General features: G+C 34.7%; 2 protein-coding genes across 2 annotated transcripts; both read right to left on the bottom strand.

Annotated features, from left to right (window-relative positions):
• Positions 1-677: 677 nt before the first annotated feature.
• OR4K55B (olfactory receptor family 4 subfamily K member 55B) lies at positions 678-1,616 on the bottom strand. Its single transcript, NM_001390802.1, has one exon. The coding sequence runs from the start codon at positions 1,614-1,616 to the stop codon at positions 678-680; it is 939 nt and encodes a 312-aa protein (NP_001377731.1).
• Positions 1,617-20,733: 19,117 nt separating this feature from the next.
• On the bottom strand, positions 20,734-21,675 carry OR4L16 (olfactory receptor family 4 subfamily L member 16). Its single transcript, NM_001390545.1, has one exon. It carries the CDS (start codon positions 21,673-21,675, stop codon positions 20,734-20,736), a length of 942 nt encoding a protein of 313 aa, NP_001377474.1.
• Positions 21,676-21,947: the final 272 nt, after the last annotated feature.

The raw sequence follows: 21,947 nt of genomic DNA, 5'->3' as shown, positions 1-21,947 counted from the left end.
TCCCAGGGCTGATCTCCTTCAGAATGGACTGGTTGGATCTCCTTGCAGTCCAAGGGACTCTCAGGAGTCTTCTCCAACACCACAGTTCAAAAGCATCAATTCCTCGGTGCTCAGCTTTCTTCACAGTCCAACTCACATCCATATATGACCACTGGAAAAACCATAGCCTTGACTAGACGGACTTTTGTTGGCAAAGTAATGTCTCTGCTTTTGAATATGCTATCTAGGTTGGTCATAACTTTCCTTCCAAGGAGTACGCGTCTTTTAATTTCATGGCTGCAGTCACCATCTGCAGTGATTTTGGAGCCCAAAAAAATAAAGTCTGCCACTGTTTCCACTGTTTCCCCATCTATTTCCCTAGAAGTGATGGGCCCAGATGCTATGATCTTCATGTTCTGAATGTTGAGCTTTAAGCCAACCTTTTCACTCTCCTCTTTCACTTTCATCAAGAGGGCTTTTTAGTTCCTCTTCATTTTCTGCCATAAGGATGGTGTCATCTGCATATCTGAGGTTATTGATATTTCTCGCGGAAATCTTGATTCCAGCTTGTGCTTCTTCCAGCCCAGAGTTTCTCATGCATAAAATGTAGATATAAATTGAATGTCTAGAATTTTCAACCTCTTTTATAAGGTCAGTATATTGTCAATTTGAAGTGTTTCCAGTGAGGTTTCTGGGTATTAAATATTTCCCTTGTGATGTATGTAGTAGCTTCTGAATCTCTTTATAGCAGTTTTTATCTCTTTATTTCTCAGGGTATAAATGGCTGGATTTAGAAGAGGTGTAATAACAGAGTAAAACACAGCAAGGAATTTGTCCACCCAGGTGATGCTGAGTGGCCACACATAGATGAAGATGCAGGGCCCAAAGAAGAGCACCACCACTGTGATGTGGGCAGTGCAGGTAGAGAGTGCCCTAGATGTACCAGCTTTAGAGCTTTGGCGAATAGTAAGAAGAATATATGAGTAGGATATCAACAAAACTATAAAGCAGGTCATGGCTGGAACCCCACTATCAGCATTCATTAATATTCCCAAGTTATAGGAATCTATGCAAGCAAGCTTGATTACCAGTGGTATATCACAGAAAAAGCTGTCGATTTCCCTGGGGCCACAGAAAGGCAATTGCACAATCACAGCCATTTGACTCATGGCATGCACAAAGCCAGTGGTCCAGGAAGTCAGCACAAGCCCAATGCACTTTTGCAGGTTCATTATGGTTGAATAGTGGAGTGGCTTGCAGATGGCCACATAGCGGTCATAGGCCATTACCACCAATAGCACCATCTCACCCCCTCCAAAAAAATGCACAAAGAGAATCTGGCACATGCAGCCTCCAAAGGAAATAGTCTTGTTCTCTCTGACAAAGTCTGTTATCATCTTAGGAGTGGTCACTGAGCAAAGCCACATATCAACAAAGGACAGGTTGGCCAATAAGAAGTACATGGGGGAATGCAGATGGGGGTCAGTGATGATTAAGATTATGATGGCAATGTTTCCAAATACAATGATCAGGTAAAGCATAAAAAACATCAGTAAGAGTAAGACCTGCATAGTCCATGAGTGACAAAGTCCCAGAAGCACAAATTCTGACACTACAGACAGATTTCCTGCATCCATTTAATTCAGAGTGTCCTCTAAAATAAGCAGGAGAAAAAGACAGATTTTTCAGTTAGTAGGATGGGAAAGGATACTTAATCTTTAGAAATTGGTTGAAATTCTATCTCAATGAAGTTTAAATTCATTGAAAATTAGCGTCTATATCTGAAAGTGAAAATTTAATTGGGAAGACAAATATTGGGAAAATACTCATAGTATTATGACCAAAAGAGAAGTAAATCCCTAAAATTTGCTTTCCAAGATAGACTTATTATAAATGATTAATTAAGAGGATATTCCCACAAAGAATAAGTGAGAAAGGTGGATAGCAAGATGAAAGACTGAGAAAAAATTATAGTGTCACCTAGAAACTAGTTTCATTCTGCTTCCCCAGTGAAAAGAATCTGAGTGCAGACCATCAACTGTTATACTGTAATAACGATGATTTGAGTAGTCTACTTAAGAAGATGATAGTGAACAGATACTGAAGTCCAGAACAAACGCATGGCACAAAATTACAGTTTCTCTCTATTATGCATACTGATTTCTTTAAGCCTCATTTGCGTGTCTTCTATAAGACATCATTTAATTAAAATTTTACCTTATTTCTCTACATTATATATTGGAACAATCTTTAGGAGAAAAGCCATATAATAAATACAAGGCATGATAATTCACATGGAAAATCAAGCACATAATTTATCATTATTTAAGATCACAAGTCAATAGAATTCATTTAGTTAACTGAATCTATTAGAAAAAATGTCCGGAGACTTATGTGAGAAAGGGAGGTTAACTCAGACGCAGGTTCTGTTTTAATGACATGTGAATGAATGTTCCTTATAACTCGAGCTTATGAATAGAAAATATTTACTTTCAATTATATCAGTAGATGTTAGGAAACCCCTAGGTTTTGAAATATTACTGTAAATGTATATAAAAAATGATTTGGGAGAATGGCATTGAAACATGTATAATATCATATGAGAAATGAATTGCCAGTCCAGGTTCGATGCAGGATACAGGATGCTTGGGGCTGGTGCACTGGGATGACCCAGAGGGATGGTATGGGGAGGGAGGTGGGAGAGGGGTTCAGGATGGGGAACATGTGCACACCCGTGGTGGATTCATGTTGATGTATGGCAAAACCAATACAATATTGTAAAGTAATTAGCCTCCAATTAAAATAAATAAATTTAAATTAAAAAAAGAAAAAAAAAGCCAGTCTTGCAGATAAGCAGCTATTATCTTCTGTAACTTTAAATACATGTTATTTATACTTAATAACCAAATAAAAGATGTGAGGATTAAAAAAAAAAAAAAAACTTCAGAGATCATCAATTACTGACCTCTGAATAGAATAAAGATATAGTTTATATTAATCCTTAAGTACACTAAGAATTCCTCTTGAGCTGAATGGTGAAAATATAACTGTGTATCTCTGAAAGTGAAAGTGAAAGTCACTCAGTCTTGTCTGACTCTTTGCGACCCCAAAGAGGTCCCCATATAGTCCATGGAATTCTCCAGGCCAGAATACTAGAGTGGGTAGCCTTTCCCTTCCCCAGGGGACCTTCCCAACCCGTGGATCAAATCCAGGTCTCCCACATTGCAGGAAGATTCTTTACCAGCTGAGTCACAAGGGTGTGTATCTCTCTTCCTAATCTATTTATTTCCCTTGGCTTTGTTTTACTTTTTGGATGCTGCATTTTCTTTTATCCTTTGAAATCTCAAGGGTGGTGCTAAGGAGAGCAGGTGAACAATGAAAACTATTACCTCATCATGAGCACTGATTTCCCCTTCCCTTATAATGTGAACTCAGAAGTATAAAGGATGGAAAGAAAAAATAATTTCTTCAAAAAATTAGATGACTCACACATTTGCTGTGAAAGGGAGAACATGTAATAATAGTCTCAAGGTTTAAAGATAAATATATCCTCCATGATAGAGATATGTTTAATTTCTAAAGAAAATATCCTATATTACACACAATAGACTTATGTCCCATGAGAAATTTGAACAATTTGACCTTTACTTGGAAACTTAATTTTTGTCAAGATAAACCTGTCAAGATAACAGACCAGGATTAGTTTTCTATATATTTTTTAAAATACCTCTTGGGATAGGGATATGGAAGATAGCTAGTAGCAAAAGCAGAATTTCAACTGGGTTTGAGAGAGGAATTTCTTAAAAGATTAATATGTACATTGCTGAGGAGCCATTTACCAAAAATAAATGACAGTGTTTTTAAAATCAGTTTTGAAATTGTTAATATTTCATAATATTAGTAGACTGATTATATCAATTAATGTCAATCTAACATTTGAGATAATTAGTAGAATAACCATGGACTTTTAGATTAGTCAGATCTGGTCTAAACTCCAGCTTTGTTACCTGTTGACCTTGTGATCTTGAGCTAAATTTATTTCTATTTCCATTTCCTCATCTGTGAAAAGAGAACAGTCAATCTAATAGAAAGTGAAGTTGCTCAATTGTGTCCTACTCTTTGCGATCCCATGGACTGTGGTCTACCAGGCTTCTCTGTCCATGGGATTTTCCAGGCAAGAGTACTGGAGTGGGTTGCCGTTTCCTTCTCCAGGGGATCTTCCTGACCCAGGGATCAAACCCAGGTCTCCTGCATTGCAGGCAGACACTTTACCCTCTGAGCCACCAGGGAAGCCGCCCAATCTAATAGACTTGTCTTCAAATCAGAAAACACAGAAATTACTTAAAGTTATCTGATATTCAGCATATGTTTAATAAATACTAGTTATTTCCCCTCCTTATTGATTAAAATGTAACTTAAAGCTCTGCAGTTTCCAAAGTTTTCAAGAAACAATCTTAGTTAACTGCCAACCACCTTCTATAACCAAAATATATAAAGTAAATTTTATTTAAAATAATAACGGATTATATTTTATTTAACTTACATTAAGCAACTTTATAGGATATGGATGCAAAGGAAATATCAAGAAGCAAGAATTGCTTCTTGCTTTCCATGAGCTTAACACGTTTTTCACCTTTACATCTGCTTCTATCTAGGAAGTGTTTTGTATTTTAAGAAAGCCTTCAAGAGAATAGTACATTTTTTTTTAAGTACCTTTAGAATCCTGTAACTTAGGGTCAGTTTTCACAAGAAGAGGTAGTTATAACTTTGGGATTAGTGAAAATGAAAAAAAAAAAAAAAGAAAATTAGGGAAAGGAGACAAATTGAGTTACTCTTTTTAGAGTATTAAAATACAGCCAAGCATTTTTCATCCCCATCTAGACACAAGATCCTTTTATTAATTTTTATTATAGCAATTATAAAACTGTGATTATCAACATTTTTAATTTTACAAAGAGAAACTTGGACACAGAGAATTTAATAGATAGTCTGAGATATACACTAGGGAAAGTACACAGGGAAATTGTCCAAGTTCCTTTCTCTTCCTAAAGGTGCCCTCTTTTCTTCCTAAGGTTCTGAGTTTTAATCCTGTTAAATCCTATTAACCCTACAGTAACTTAGTATAGCATCACTTTTCACCGGTTATATAATTATTTTTTCTTCTATCTTTATGCTGAAAGTTACCTTAGTATGTAGTACTCTCTCTGATATAAAACTCTTATCTTTTAAATGGGAAGGACCATTTAGCCAGGATAGCTGGAAGTTGCTCATAATCAAGTAGTTGTTATAATATTCAAAGAACTGTGATCTCTCAAAGCAGACTTGAGAGCACCTCTGAGGCATGGCATTATGATGGTATGTACACTGTTGTTAAAGAGACCATGGAAATTCCAGTAGGATAACTGATTATCTCTTTAAAGGTCAGAAGCTAAACAAGTCATACTCAACTCTAAGCGTAGTGGGCATGCATGAAACAGATACATAGAAATACTTTTTAAATTATTTTAAGGAAGAAAGTTCTAGAGAATATGAGATAACTTACTAAGACCAGATTTCTCTAAGACCAGATTACTTTTTACTCTTCTCTTCTGATGTATGGTTGAGATAACATCCACTGTGGAGTGGAAACAGTATCTGTGGGAGAAATTTCCCTCAGCCTGACATATATTCACCACTGGAAGGAATCCCTTGGGTGAATTTTTCCTATTACCTGTTCTAGACAGAGCAAGAATCATGAAAATAATTTACATTGTACATCTCTTAGGAACATTTTTGTTAAGAGCAGTAACTTTTGCATATTCTGGAAATCAGAACTAGGAGTGAAGAAAAATCACACATAAAGCAGCTAAGAATAGTGAAGTTTTTAAATTACTTTTAAGTTAACCTGTAAGTACCTAGATGTATTCTTCAGTCTTAATCTCTAACTAGATATAAATAATCAGATGCAATTAAGATTTAATTCCAGTTTTAAGAAACCGTATCCTGACCAGTGTGTGATATATGACCACCAATAGAAAATCCTCATGTGAATAGCAAGATTACTTGTCTATGTAGAAAATATTCAAAGAAGATTTGATACCTACCTTTTTCAAACTTTCTAAAAACTTGGAGAGATAAAATTCTCCAAACATGTTAAAGAAACCAGCATTACTCTGATACCAAAACCAGACAAGGACATCACACACACACAAATTATAGGCCAATAACATTGATGTACATAGATGTAAAATTCCTGAACAGAATATTAACAACTGAATCCAACAATTAATTAATTTAATCATATATCACAATCTAGCAGCATTTATTCCCAAAATGTAAAGATGTTTCAGTATTCACAAATCTATCACTGTGATTTATCGCATTAACAAAAAGAGGGATAAAAATCAGATGATTATCTGAACAGAAGCAGAACTGCATTTGACAAAATCCAGCATCCATTAACAATAAAAACTCTGAACAAAATTTGAAATATTTTCCTCTTAGATGAGGAACAGAACAAGGATAACCAGTCTCCCACTTTTGTTTAACATAGTATTGGAAGTTCTAGCCATAGCAGTTAGGCAATAAAAATGAAAGTCATCAAAATCTGAAGAGGGCTTCCCTGATAACTCAGTTGGTAAAGAATCTGCCTGCAATGCAGGAGACCCTGGTTTGATTCCCGGGTCGGGAAGATCTGCTGGAGAAGGGATAGGCTACCCACTCCAGTCTTCTTGGGCTTCCCTTGTGGATCACTGATAAAGAATCTGCCTGCAATATGGGAAACCTGGGTTCAGTCCCTGGGTTGGGAAGATCCCATGGGGCTTCCTTTGTAGCTCGGGTAGTAAAGAATCTGCCTGCAATGCAGGAGACCCGAGTTCGATTCCTGGGTTGGGAAGATCCCCTGGAGAAAGAAATGGCAACCCATTCCAGTATTCTTACCTGGAGAATCCCATGGACTGAGGAGCCAGGCAGGCTACAGTCCATAGAGTCACAAGAGTCAGACACGACTTAGTGACTAAACCAACCAACCAAAATCTGAAGAAAAGATGTAAAAATGTCACTATTTGAAGATCACATGGTACTATATATAAAGAGCTCTAAAGACTTCACCAAAAAACTGTAAAAACTAATAAATTGATTTAGTAAAATCAGAGTACAAAATTAATTTACAGAAGTCTGTTGCAGTTGTACACACTAATATCAAACTGTCAGGAAGGTAAATTAAGAAAGCAAACCCATTAAAAATTTCACCAAAAAGAATTTAAAAACCTAAGAATAAATATAATTACAGAGGTTAAAGTTCTATATAGTGAAAACAATTAGAAATCAATTAGATGAAACCAATGAAAGCAATTAGAAGATACAAATTAAAAAGATGTTTTGTGTTCATGGATTGAAAGAATTAATATCGTTAAAATGTTCTTGCTACCCAAAGGAATATACAGATTCAGTGCAATCCCTATCAAAATTCTAAAGGTGTATTTCACAGAACTACAACAAATAACTATAAAATTTGTATAAATCAAAAACAATCCTCAATAGCTAAAACAACCCTGAGAAAGAATAATAAAGCTGGAGGTATCATACTGTCTGATTCTAACAAGCTGTAGTAATCAAAATATTTTGGTACTGGCACAGAAACGGACACACAAGATTAATAAAACAAAGATGAGAGTCCAGAAATAAACCCACATGAATATAAACAATTTGTGACAAGAGAAAAGGTCATACTCTGAAGAAAAATAGACTCCAATAAATGGTGTTGGGAAAATTGGACAACCACATGTGATAAAATAAAACTAGATCATCTTTCACCATTCACAAAAATTAACACGAAATGGATTAAAGACATGAGTGTAAGACCTGAAACCATAAAATTCCTAGGAGAAAGCATAGGCCATAACCACACTGACATCAGTTTTACTGATGTTTTTGTGCATGTGACTTCTGATGCAAGAGCTGCAAAAGCAAAAACAAACAAATGAAACTACCTCAGCTAGAATGCTTCTGCACAGCAAGGAAAGCTATAAACAAAATCCAAAGAGAATCTAAGAAGTGGCAGGAGATGTTTGTAAATCACATATCTGACAGGTGGTTATAAAATATATAAAGTCATACAACTTAAGCAAACTGATTTAAAAATGAGTAGAGGGTCTAAATAGACATTTTTCCAAAGAAGACAACAAATACATGAAAAAATGTTCAATACCACTAATTCTTGGGGAAATGCAAATCAAAGCCATAATGAGATATTGCTTCACACATGTTAGAATGACTATTGTTGAAAAGAAAGTAATAACAAATGTTGGAGTGGGTGTGACAAAAAAGGAGTCCTTATACATTATTGGTCAGACTGTAAATTAGTGCAGCTACTATGGAAAGAAATATGGAGACTCCTCTAAAAATTAAGAATAGAGCTAACTTATGAAACATCAATTCCATTTTGAATATTTATCCAAAGAAAACCAAAAAACTAACTTGAAAAGGTATATGCAAATCATCCCACCCTCTCCCTCTCCCACAGAGTCCAAAAGACTGTTCTATACATCAGTGTCTCTTTAGCTGTCTCGTATACAGGGTTATTGTTACCATCTTTCTAAATTCCATATATATGCATTTGTATACTGTATTGGTGTTTTTCTTTCTGGCTTTCTTCACTCTGTATAATAGGCTTCTGTATGGCAAAACCAATACAATATTGTAAAGTTAAATTAAAAAAAAAAAGGTATATGCACCCCTATATTCGCTGTCCCCTTATTTACAATATCCAAGATATAGAAACTAGTGTCCATCAGTGAATGAATGGATGAAGAAGATGTGGTGTATATACACAATGGAATATTACCCAGCTCTAAAAGAGAATGAATTCTCTCATTTGTGACAACATGGATGGACCTTGAAGGTTTTATGCCAAATGAAGTAAATCAGATGAAGATGACAAATACTGCATGATTTCAGTAATATGTGAAATCTGGGACAACAAAGCAAACACAAACTCATAGGTACAGAGACCAGATTAGTGACTGCCAAAGGGGAAAGGGGTTGAAGAGTAGGTGAAATGGGTTAAGAGTGTCAACTGACTGATGAGGAATGATAAGTATACTTAGACTAGGTGTTGATTACTTTGTAGGGTTTACAGATGTCAAATTATAATTCTATACACCTGAAATCTATATAGTAAGTAAATAAACACATAACAAATAAATAGAAGTAACCTGAAAAACACTAATTTTACTGAGCCATTTAAAATGTAATATACACTTGAAATTAATATATTAATAATATTGTAAGTCAACTATACATCAATAAATTTAGAAAAATAAGTGAAGTCGCTCAGTCATGTCTGACTCTTTGCAACTCCAAGAATTGTAGCCTACCAGGATCCTCCGCCCCTAGGATTTTCCAGGCAAGAGTACTGGAGTGGGTTGCCATTTCTTTCTCCAGGGATCTTCCCGACCCAGGGATCAAACCTGGATGTCTCACATTGTAGGCAGATGGTTTACCGTCTGAGCCACCAGTGAAGTCCTTAGAAAAATAAAATATGCAATATTACTGAATGTTTTAACACTGATTTAAGTTCACCATTAAAATAATTGCATTCATTGTGTTAAAAAAATTTAACGCCATTTTTAAAAAAATTTTACAACAAACATGGCTTCTCCTATATTATTTTCTAGGATACTTATAGCTTACATTTTACAATACATCTGTGATCCATAATGAGTTAGTGTTTGTGAAAGATGTAAGGTCTATGTTTAAATTCTTGGGATTTTTGCATGTGGATATCTAGTTGTTCCTGCACTAATGAGATCTTTGATGTATTATATTGTGCTTGTTTCTTTGTCAACTGATTGACAAACGCCTACATATGTCTATTTCTTGGCCTTTTATACCTTTTATACCATATTTTATACCATTATGGTATAAAATATATATATATATTATATATATATATAAACAAAATAAATATATATTTCCATTCTTTAGCCAATATCGTACTGTCTTGATTGCTGTAGCTTTATAGTAAAGTCTAGTAATGTCAGTCCTCTGATCTTGTTGTTCTTCATCTTTTCATTTTTAATCCATATCTTTATATTTAAAGTGTGTTTGACATGTAATATATAGTTGCATCAATATTCATGAGAGATATTAGTCTGTAGTTTGTGTTATTTTTGTGTTGCTTTTGTACCAGAGTAAAATTGTTCCCTACTCCTCTATTATCTGGAAAAGTTTATTGAGAATTGGAATCATTTATTATTTAAATATTTGGTAGAATGCACCAATGAAGCCATTAGGGCCTGGATTTTTCATTTTAGTAAGTTTTATAATTCCTAATTCAATTCAGTTTTTTTTTCTTTATGTCTTCAATTCTCTATTTCTTCTTGTGTCTTTTTTAGGTATTTGCCCATTCCATGTAAAATATCTAATTTATTGGCATATTGTTTTCTATAGTATTCTTTTTAATTCCTCAGCACATGGATAGATCACAATTTGCATATTAATTTGAGTTATTTCAAGTGTTGGCATTATGAACTGAGTGCTAAAAACATTTGCAAAGTCACTGTGTGGAACGAGACAATAATTGATTCCTTTCAGAATGTAGTAACACTGGACAGCAGTTCCTGCAGATTCTGAAACTCCAACTAGAACCCCAAATCTCCAGGTACAGTTTCTTATAGTTAGACATGCCTTTCAGTTACACAAATTGAGCTTCTAGGTCTTTTATTCCAGTTCTTCTTTACCTTTCCTTCTATCTTTTCCTAGTCTCCACACCCACTGGACACCAGTTCCCTAGGGCTTTGGTCTCAGCAAGTTGTCATGGAATAAAGGAGATAAACCAACTCATGATATGATATGCATGACTGCTGCTGCTGCTGCTAAGTAGCTTCAGTCATGTCCAACTCTATGCAACCCCATAGACAGCAGCCCACCAGGCTCCCCCATCCCTGGGATTCTCCTGGCAAGAACCCTGGAGTGGGTTGCCATTTCCTTCTCGGATACGCATGACTAAAACCAAGCAAATATGTTAGTGTTTGTAATTTTGTATACTTAAGTACTTTTTTTAAGGAAATGGTTTTATCACTAAAAGAGTGACAAAAATAGTGGAATTTTAGGATGCGTAGCAAGTAATAATCAGTGAGTATTTTGGGGAAAATACTTTTCCAGGCACTATTGAACTTTACCAAATATATGTATACTTGTGTGTGGTCCGTGTATAAAGCTGTCCCTATGCTTCCTCTCTAAGATGGGTAAGACCATCTTTTGTGAACATGTCAAATACAGCTCTGATCCTTGTAGGATACAGTGAGTTCTCTAAATGACATGGCTTCTTTCCTATTTTCAGATAGTTGTGAGCAACCAAGAAAATATTTCATATATCTCTACCTATTTTTTGCATATTTATCTTTGGACTGTAAGAAAAGTAGTGGAGACACTGAGACATTTATCCAGACTTAGGCTTTCCTGGTGGCTAAGATGGTCAAGAACTTCCCTGTAATGCAGGAGACCTGGGTTTGATCCCTGGGCTGAGAGGATGCCCTGGAGAAGTGAATGGCAACTCCCTCCAGTATTCTTGCCTGGAGAATTCCATGGACATAGCAGCCTGGTGGGCTACAGTCGATGGGTCACAGAGTCAGATACATCTGAGCGACTAACACACACATATCCGAACAAGAGTTTGGTGTGGGGTGTGGAAAAATAAGTGAAGAATATTAAGAGGTACAAACTTTCAATTATAAAATAGAGAAGTTAGGAGGATTTGATTAAAACTTGGGAAATATAGCCAAAAATAGTGTAACAACTTTGTATGCTGACATGTTTACTAGACTTATTGTGGTCATCAATATTTAATCTGCATAAATGTGAAAAATCACTATTTTGTACACCTTAAATTAACATAATATTCTATATCAACTATACTTCACTTAGAAAAAAATAAAAATAATCAAGATAAAAAAGCATTGAAAATGTTAAGCCCATTATTGTAACAGATTAAATGAGTGAGGATAATTATCTCAAACTGTACAGAGAAGTTTTACGAATTAAATATTCATTTATTATTAAAATATTACAAATCTATTAATAGAAGAGATACATCTTAATTTCAAAAAAGTATCATCCATGATGGTATTTTAGAAACAAGCATTATGTATTTAGGGGGAAAAAATGCTTCTCTTCAGCACTGTACTGGTGGTTCCAACCCATTCAATATGAAAAAATCTAGAAAACAATAACTACTTGGTCTAGAAAAGATCAGGAAAAAATTGCTATTTGTTTTCTATATACCTCTTCATGGATCATAGCCTTGTCGTGGGGAAGGGACTCGCATAACTTAGTGAAGCAATGAGCCATGCCGTGTAGGACCACTCAAGATGGATGGGTCACAGTGAAGAGCTCTGACAAAACGGGGTCCACTAGAGGTGTGGGACTTTAAGAGGAATCTATATACAAAATACAAATGAATGGTAGGAAATCTCAACAAATTTAATGAATATACAGTGAATATATGAAAATTGCTGTTTTTCTACGTTAGTAATGACCTACTAAAATATAGAGCAAAAGATATTTCTATGTAATAGCTTGAAAATATAATGCCTGATAACAAATTAAACAAATCAAAATCACTAAATATGAAAGAATAAAATGTAACCAGGCAAAGCGATATACAAGGTTTATGGATTAAAATAATCAAAATCATAAAATTATCTATTCTTTCCAAATTGATCTATAAATTCTATCCACTTTCAATTGATATCCTGAGATTGTTATTGTCAAATTTGACAACTTATCTTAAAATCATCTGTAAGAGTTAGGTGACAAGAAGAACTTAGATATTCTTAAAGTAGCATACTTGGAGAGTATAGATTAATTGTGCTAAGTACCAACCATATTTAAGATTTTGTATTGTTGTATCTGAGAAATAAAATGACTAATGGACAGAATGATAGATTTCAGGAACAGAGCCAAGCATAGATGAATGTTTGATATATAGCAAAGATGACATTAAAATCAGTAGGGAAAATCTATTCAATAAATCATATTTAGATGATAGCTTATATCCATATAAAATAAATTGTATTCCTTTAATACACCAATACAAAATTTAATTTTTTGTTGGATTAAATAACTGAAAAATAAATGTTTAAAATTATAAAAAAGTGTAAAGACAATAAAATATTTTGGGAGTTTAGTTATGAAATGTACTACAGAGGAGACAAAAGCTTTAAATTTAAAGGAAAGAAATTGATAAATGTAACAATTAAATTTTGTGTATGTATAAACATCACAAACTTTTCATATCATCTATAGGAGTGAAGGCACTTTCAGTTTATATATTTTTTTGTATAAAAATTATAGCATCTCCAAAGATTTAGCTGAAGTATGAACTAAAAAGATGAAAGACCATATCCAGTAAATATTCAATTTGTTGTCCAAATTCACTATTAGCCAAGAAAATGCAATAAACGTTTTAAAATTAAAATTTAATATTTTATTTTAAAATATTTTCTATCCACCTAAATGGAAATAAAACACAGCAATTTGCAAAATTCAATATTGATAAGTCATGGAGAAATTAGGATCCTTGGTAGAGTATAAATATCTACAACTTAGGAAGAAATTTTTTAATTTCTAGTAAAGTTAGAAGGTTTATACCTTACAATTCAGCACTTCCAGTTCTAGGTAAATATCCTACAAAAATTATCACATGTACACAAAGAAGTATATATATATATAGGCATGTATACCTGTATATATATATATATATATATATATATTCAATTGAGACATTATTTATAATAGTAAATAATTAGATAATTCTAAACTTTTTCCAAGGGGAGAGGGAAATACATTTTTGGAATACCCATTAGAAGAAGACTGTAGCCATTAAAATGAATAAACTAAATTCAATAAGTGGGGTGAGAAAGCTAGATATACACATATAAAAATGATGCTGGATTTTTAACCTTTCACCATATACAAAAATAAATCCAAATGATTTAAATACCTAAATGTAATACCTGAAACTACTGAACTTGAAGAAGAAAATATATGAGATTTTTAAGATGTTGATTTTGGCATTAAAATTTGAATTTTGTTGAATAGGACAGCAAAACATAGCAAAAGCAAAAATCAGACAAAATTATATCAAAGTTAAAAACTTCTCTGTAGCAAAAGAAACAATCAAGAGAATGAAAAGGCAAACTACAGAATGGAAGAAAATATTTGCAAATAATATATATAAGGAGTTAATATATAGAATATATAAAGATCTTGTACAACTTAACAATATGAAACCAAATAACCCATTGAAAAATGGGCAACAGACTTGAATAGACATTTATTCAAAGAAAATATACAATAGTCAGCAAGCATGTGAAAAAGATGTTCAACAGCAGTAATCATCAGGAAAATGTAAATCAAAACCACACTGAGATATTACCTCACAACTGTTAGGATGGCTTCTATCAAGACAAAAACCAATAAATAAGTGCTGATGAGGATATGGACATTCAGAAAAATGGAAAGCCTTTGCATTGTTAGTGGGAATATAAAATGTTACAACCATTCTGGAAAAAATTATGGAGTTTCTTCAAAAATTAAAAACAGAGAATAAAAATAGAGTTATCATTTGATACACACATTTGAATTCTAAGGGTATATATATATATGTATAAATAAAGAGTTGAAAACAGTATCTTGAAGAGATATTTGCACACCTATGTTCATTGCAGCAATATTTACAATATGCAAGGGGTGGAAGCAAACTAAATGTCCAATTATGAATGACCAGATAAAGAAAATGTGGCATGTCCATCAATGGAATGGTATTTAGCATTAAAAAAGAAGGAAATCCTATCATATGCTACAGCATGGGTGAACTTTGAGAACAGTATGCTAAATGAAATAAGTCCATCTCAAGAAGATAAAAATACTTCATGATTGACTCAAGTACTCAAATCCTTAGAAACAGAATGGAGACTGGTGGTTGCCAGGGTGAGGTGAAGTGAAAAGAGCACTTGTATAATGGCTATAGAGTTTCAGTTTTGAAAGATGAAAAATTTCTAGAGATCTATTTCACAAGGTGCATATATTTAACATTATTGTACAATTGAAAATTAAGATGTTATAGTTTAACCACATTTTTAAAAAGAATGAACTAGAGCAGGATATATTTAAGTAGATAAATCTTTACAACATAACAATGAGTGAAAAAAACAAATTTTAGAATAATGGCAATAATATATAGGTACCATCTGTATCAAGTTAAAACTATGAAAAATGTATTTTTTCACAATGTATGAAAAATGAGAAAAATATTTTTTTTAAATATACAAGGTAGTGATACTCATGGAGTTGATAGTTATTATCTTTGCTATGATGAAATAATTGGATATAGAGGATTGCTTAGAGGTCTTTATTATTTCTAATAATCCACTTTTGTAATAAAGAGGAATCTGAAATAAATAAGGCAAAATGTTAAAAATTTGATGAAACCACATACCATATCAGTGTCCAGATTAAACTCTACAATCGAAATAGTTTATAGGAAAGATAAAAATATGTTCAGTGATCTCCAGGGACCTTTCCAACCCTCCTCAAAGCATTTTTTAAAATAAAAATTTAGTGTGAAATATATCAAGCACATATGGCTAGAGATTCATTTTTAAAGCACACTTTAGCCTATAATTAGTATGGACTGAAAGGAGATCAAACCAATCAGTCCTAAAAGAAATCACCCCTACAAGTTGTGAAATTATTTGTTCTAGCTCTGTGAAAACTACCATTGGTAGCTTGATAGGGATTGCATTGAATCTCTAGATTGCTTTGGGTAGTATACTCATTTTCACTGTATTGATTCTTCCAATCCATGAACATGGTATATTTCTCCATCTATTAGTGTCCTCTTTGATTTCTTTCATCAGTGTTTTATAGTTTTCTATATATAGGTATTTTGCTTCTTTAGGTAGATATATTCCTAAGTATTTTATTCTTTTCATTGCAATGGTGAATGGAATTGTTTCCTTAATTTCTCTTTCTGTTTTCTCATTATTCATGTATAGGAATGCAAGGGATTTCTGTGTGTTGATTTTATATCCTGCAACTTTACTATATTCATTGATTAGCTCTAGTAATTTTCTGGTGGAGTCTTTAGGGTTTTCTATGTAAAGGATCATGTCACCTGCAAACAGTGAGAGTTTTACTTCTTCTTTTCCAATTTGGATTCCTTTTATTTCTTTTTCTGCTCTGATCGTTGTGGCCAAAACTTCCAAAACTATGTTGAATAGTAATGGTGAAAGTGGACATCCTTGTCTTGTTCCGACTTTAGAAGAAATGCTTTCAATTTTTTACCATTAAGGATAATGTTTGCTGTGGGTTTGTCATAGATAGCTTTTATTATGTTGAGGTATGTTCCTTCTATTCCTGCTTTCTGGAGAGTTTTTATCATAAATGGGTGTTGAATTTTGTCAAAGGCTTTCTCTGCATCTATTGAGATAACCATATGGATTTTATTTTTCAATTTGTTAATGTGGTGTATTACACTGATTGATTTGTGGATGTTGAAGAATCCTTGCATCCCTGGTATAAAGCCGACTTGGTCATGATATATGATCTTTTTAATGTGTTGTTGGATTCTGATTGTTAGAATTTTGTTAAGGATTTTTGCATCTATGTTCATCAGTGATATTGGCCTGTAGCTTTCTTTTTTTGTGGGATCTTTGTCAGGTTTTGGTATTAGGGTGATGGTGGCCTGATAGAATGAGTTTGGAAGTTTACCCTCCTCTTCAATTTTCTGGAAGAGCTTGAGTAGGATAGGTGTTAGCTCTTCTCTAAATTTTTGGTAGAATTCAGCTGTGAAGACATCTGGACCTGGGCTTTTGTTTGCTGGAAGATTTCTGATTACACATTCAATTTCTGTGCTTGTGCTATTTCTTCCTGGAGAGCTAGAACAATAATTTCACAATTTGATGGAAATACAAAAAAACCTTGAATAGCCAAAGCAATCTTGAGAAAGAAGAATGGAACTGGAGGAATCAACCTGCCTGACTGCAGGCTTTACTACAAAGCCACAGTCACCAAGACAATATGGTACTGGCACAAAGACAGAAATATAGATCAGTGGAACAAAATAGAAAGCCCAAAGATAAATCCACATACATATGGACACCTTATCTTCGACAAAGGAGGTAAGAATATACAATGGAGAAAAGACAATCTCTTTAACAAGTGGTGCTGGGAAAACTGGTCAACCACTTGAAAAAGTATGAAACTAGAACACTTTCTAACGCCAAACACCAAAATAAACTCAAAATGGATTAAAGATCTAAACATAAGACCAGAAACTATAGAACTACTAGAGAAGAACATAGGCAAAACACTCTCCGACATAATTCACAACAGGATCTTCTATGACCACCTCCCAGAATAGTAGAAATAAAAGCAAAAATAAACAAATGGGACCTAATTAAAATTAAAAGCTCCTGCACAACAAAAGAAACTATAAGCAAGGTGAAAAGACAGCCTTCAGAATGGGAGAAAATAATAGCAAATGAAGCAACTGACAAACAACTAATCTCAAAAATATACAAGCAACTCCTGCAGCTCAATTCCAGGAAAATAAACGACCAAATCAAAAAATGGGCCAAAGAACTAAATAGACATTCCTCCAAAGAAGACATACAGAGGGCTAACAAACACATAAAAAGATGCTCAACATCACTCATTATCAGAGAAATGCAAATCAAAACCACAATGAGGTACCATTCCACCCCAGTCAGAATGGCTGCTATCCAAAAGTCTACAAGCAATAAATGCTGGAGAGGGTGTGGAGAAAAGGAACACTCTTACACTGTTGGTGGGAATGCAAACTAGTACAGCCACTATGCAGAACAGTGTGGAGATTCCTTAGAAAACTGGAAATAGAACTGCCTTATGATCCAGCAATCCCATTGCTGGCTGTACATACCGAGGAAACCAGAATGGAAAGAGACACATGCACCCCAATGTTCATCGCAGCACTGTTTATAATAGCCAGGACATGGAAGCAACCTAGATGTCCATCAGCAGATGAATGGATAAGAAAGCAGTGGTACATATACACAATGGAGTATTACTCAGCCATTAAAAAGAATACATTTGAATCAGTTCTAATGAGGTGGATGAAACTGGAGCCTATTATACAGAGTGAAGTAAGCCAGAAAGAAAAACACCAATACAGTATACTAACACATATATATGGAATTTAGAAAGATGGTGACGATAACCCTGTATGCAAGACAGCAAAAGAGACACAGATTATAGAACAGTCTTTTGGACTCTGTGGAAGAGGGAGGGGGTGATGATTTGGGAGAATGGCATTGAAACATGTATAATACCATATAAGAAATGAATCGCCAGTCCAGGTTCAATGCAGGATACAGAATGCTTGGGGCTGGTGCACTGGGATGACCCAGAGGGGTGGTACGGGGACGGAAGTGGGAGGGGGGTTCAGGATTGGGAGCATGTGTACACCCGTGGTGGATTCATGTTGATGTATGGCAAAACCAATACAATATTGTAAAGTAGTTAGCCTCCAATTAAAATAAAAAAAAAAATCAACCCTGATGCTGAGGCTGGAGCTGTAATACATTATCCACCTGATGTGAAGAGCTGACTCACTGGAATAGACTTTGATGTTGGCAAAGACTGAAGGCTAAAGGAAAAGAGAGCAGCAGAGAATGAGATGGTTAGATAGCATCACCAACTCAATGGACATTAATTTGACCAAACTCTGGGAGATAGTGAAGGACAGAGGAGCTTGGGGTACTGCCGTCCTTTGGCTTGCAGAGAGTCAGATACGACTTAAATGACTGAACAACAACAAATTTTGTAGAGGCAATGAAGAAAAAGTATTGGATAGATGCCCATAATAGGAACACTGAATGTTTGGGGAAAAGCAGAGCATTTGAATTTGATGCCAAAGAGATCACAGAATATGTTTGTGTTCTAATACCCATGAGCTGTTTATCAAACTTGTAAATTGGCACACTGCATGTAATGCAGGTAGCTTTGAATATTTTGTTTTATTGTGAAGTAAATAACTGAATATAGAGAGACTTCTTTATTTTTTCCTTTTCCATGTGGATTGAAATAGTACTAATGCTCTTACTTGACTCTTGATAGATACATGAGAACACCTGTGAATACAAACATGAATGATGGAATAAGGTAAAATGAACTATATGTAACTTTTATGTTAGGGTGGAATTTCTATTTTCCTTAAGAATTAAATATGTGCTTCTTGCCAGCAGATGACAGCTATTATTTGTATCTGTCTACTTATAGAAAATTTTCCTTGTCAAAAAAAGCAATAAGTCTTATGCATATTAGGATACGCAAAATTGTAAGTTTATGGGTGTATGTGCTTGTGAGCTGAGATAATACTTTTGTATGTACATTTGTTCAACTGGAGAATTTAGCTGAAAGATCCCTCATTTTGAATTTAAAAGTGGACCAACTCATATTAGATTTCTCTTTATTTGGTGAAGCTTAGTCTTGAACATTCCTGGGTTTCCCACTATAGTTAGTGAGTCAGTTTTTGTGTGTTTTTTTTTTTCTCCTTATTTCTTTATTTAAGAAATTTAATCCCAGCTGAATTGAATTCAATTAAAAATTATTCTTTCAATAAAACAAAATATATCATAGAGATGTGATGATGGAGCATTTGGTAGGTTTAATATACATTATGAATATTGAAAAAACTACAAAAATACAAATTCAGTCAGTTCAGTTCAGTCGCTCAGTCGTGTCCGACTCTTTGTGACCCCATGAATCAAAGCACACCAGGCCTCCCTGTCCATCACCAACTCCTGGAGTTCACTCAAACTCATGTCCATCAAGTCAGTGATGCCCTCAAGCCATCTCATCTTCTGTCGTCCCCTTCTCCTCCTGCCCCCAATCCCTCCCAGCATCAGGGTCTTTTCCAATGAGTCAACTCTTCGCATGAGGTGGCCAGAGTATTGGAGTTTCAGCTTCAGCATCAGTCCTTCCAATGAACACCCAGGTCTGATCTCCTTTAGGATGGACTGGTTGGATCTCCTTGCAGTCCAAGGGACTCTCAAGAGTCTTCTCCAACACCACAGTTCAAAAGCATCAAGTCTTTGGCGCTCAGCTTTCTTCACAGTCCAACTCTCACATCCATACATGACCACTGGAAAAACCATAGCCTTGACTAGACAGACCTTTGTTGGCAAAGTAATGTCTCTGCTTTTGAATATGCTATCTAGCTTGGTCATAACTTTTCTTCTAAGGAGTAAGCGTCTTTTAATTTCATGGCTGCAGTCACCATCTGCAGTGATTTTGGAGCCCCCAAAATAAAGTCAACCACCGTTTCCCCATCTATTTCCCATGAAGTGATGGGACCAGATGACATGATCTTCGTTTTCTGAATGTTGAGCTTTAAGCCAACCTTTTCACTCTCCTCTTTCACTTTCATCAAGAGGCTTTTTAGTTCCTCTTCACTTTCTGCCATAAGGGTGGTGTCATCTACATATCTGAGGTTATTGATATTTCTCCTGGCAATATTGATTGCAGCTTGTGCTTCTTCCAGCCCAATTAAAAATTATTCTTTCAATAAAACAAACTGTATCATAGGGATGTGATGATGGAGCATTTGGTAGGTTTAATATACATTATGAATATTGAAAAAACTACAAAAAGACAAATTAATACCAACTTATTCCGAGATGTACTATCTATGGGTTTTGGTCTAGAAATCTTTGTCATCATGGTTGTTGCCTAGAAGGTCTTTCTGGACCTCACATGTTGGGTCCTCAGTCTGTTCATGGCTGCTTTCATCTCCTGATTCCTCAGAGTATAAATAATGGGGTTCAGTAAAGGTGTGATAACTGAATAAAACACAGAAAGAAATTTATCCACTGAAAAACTACTAAATGGCCAAGCATAAATGAAGATACACGGCCCAAAGAACAGAGTGACCACTGTAATATGAGCAGATAGTGTGGACAGAGCTTTGGAGAGACCACCAGAGGATTGATGTCGAATGGTTACCAGAATGACAGTGTAGGAAATGAGCAAGAGTATGAAGGAGATGAAAGACAATAGTCCACTGTCAGCAATTACTAGCAACTCCAGAACATAGGTCTCAGTGCAGGCAAGCTTTATAACCAGCGGAAGGTCACAGAAAATATTGTCTACTATACTGGGGCCACAGAAAGGCAAGGTGATGGTAAACACCATCTGGCTCATTGTATGCACAAAGCCAACAGCCCATGATAGCAGCACAGAGCCTCTGAGTACCCGGTGGTTCATGATGGTTGTGTAGTGAAGAGGTTTACATATGGCAAAGTACCTATCAACAGCCATAACTATGAGAAGTGTCATCTCACTACCCCCTAAAAAGTGAAGGAAGAACATCTGAGCCATACAGCCCCATAGAGAAATAGTTTTATTCTCCCTGACAAAATCTGCAATCATCTTGGGGGTTGTGATCGTAGAAACAGACATATCAAGAAAGGAGAGGTTTCCAAGGAGGAAGTACATTGGTGTGGAGTGCAGATGAGAGTCCAAGGTTATGGTGACCACAATGAGAAGGTTTCCTGCCATAATCGCTGCATAGGCCAATAAAAATATGAAAAAAAAGAAAAGCTCAAGTTCCCAAGTGTTGGTGAGTCCTAACAAAACAAACTCAGATATCATTGAGCTATTCATCATTTTCATCGTTTGTTTATGTGTTTTCAGAAAGTCTTTAAAATGAAGGTAATCCAGAAAAAAGTGATTATTTAATCTATGACAGTTTTGAAGGTATGGACATACAGAAAGTAGTATTTGATTCCTACAGAAAAATAAAAGGTAGATATTTCTGAAAAATACATTTTAATTGACTAATGCAAGCACATTACTTGTATACACTTTCACATTACTGCATTTATTTTCAAACAGAAAGGCACAAAAGGGAAATTTATTGTAAAATTTTGTAAATATAGTTTGTA

This window comes from Bos taurus, chromosome 10 (genome assembly GCF_002263795.3).
Source record: "Bos taurus isolate L1 Dominette 01449 registration number 42190680 breed Hereford chromosome 10, ARS-UCD2.0, whole genome shotgun sequence".
NCBI classification, from domain to species: domain Eukaryota; kingdom Metazoa; phylum Chordata; class Mammalia; order Artiodactyla; family Bovidae; genus Bos; species Bos taurus.
This window is presented reverse-complemented; position numbering and strand designations above follow the sequence as displayed.

Bases quoted from the DNA above. Each gene is read 5' to 3' on its own strand.
- OR4K55B (NM_001390802.1), bottom strand. From the start codon at position 1,616: ATGGATGCAGGAAATCTGTCTGTAGTGTCAGAATTTGTGCTTCTGGGA.
- OR4L16 (NM_001390545.1), bottom strand. From the start codon at position 21,675: ATGAAAATGATGAATAGCTCAATGATATCTGAGTTTGTTTTGTTAGGA.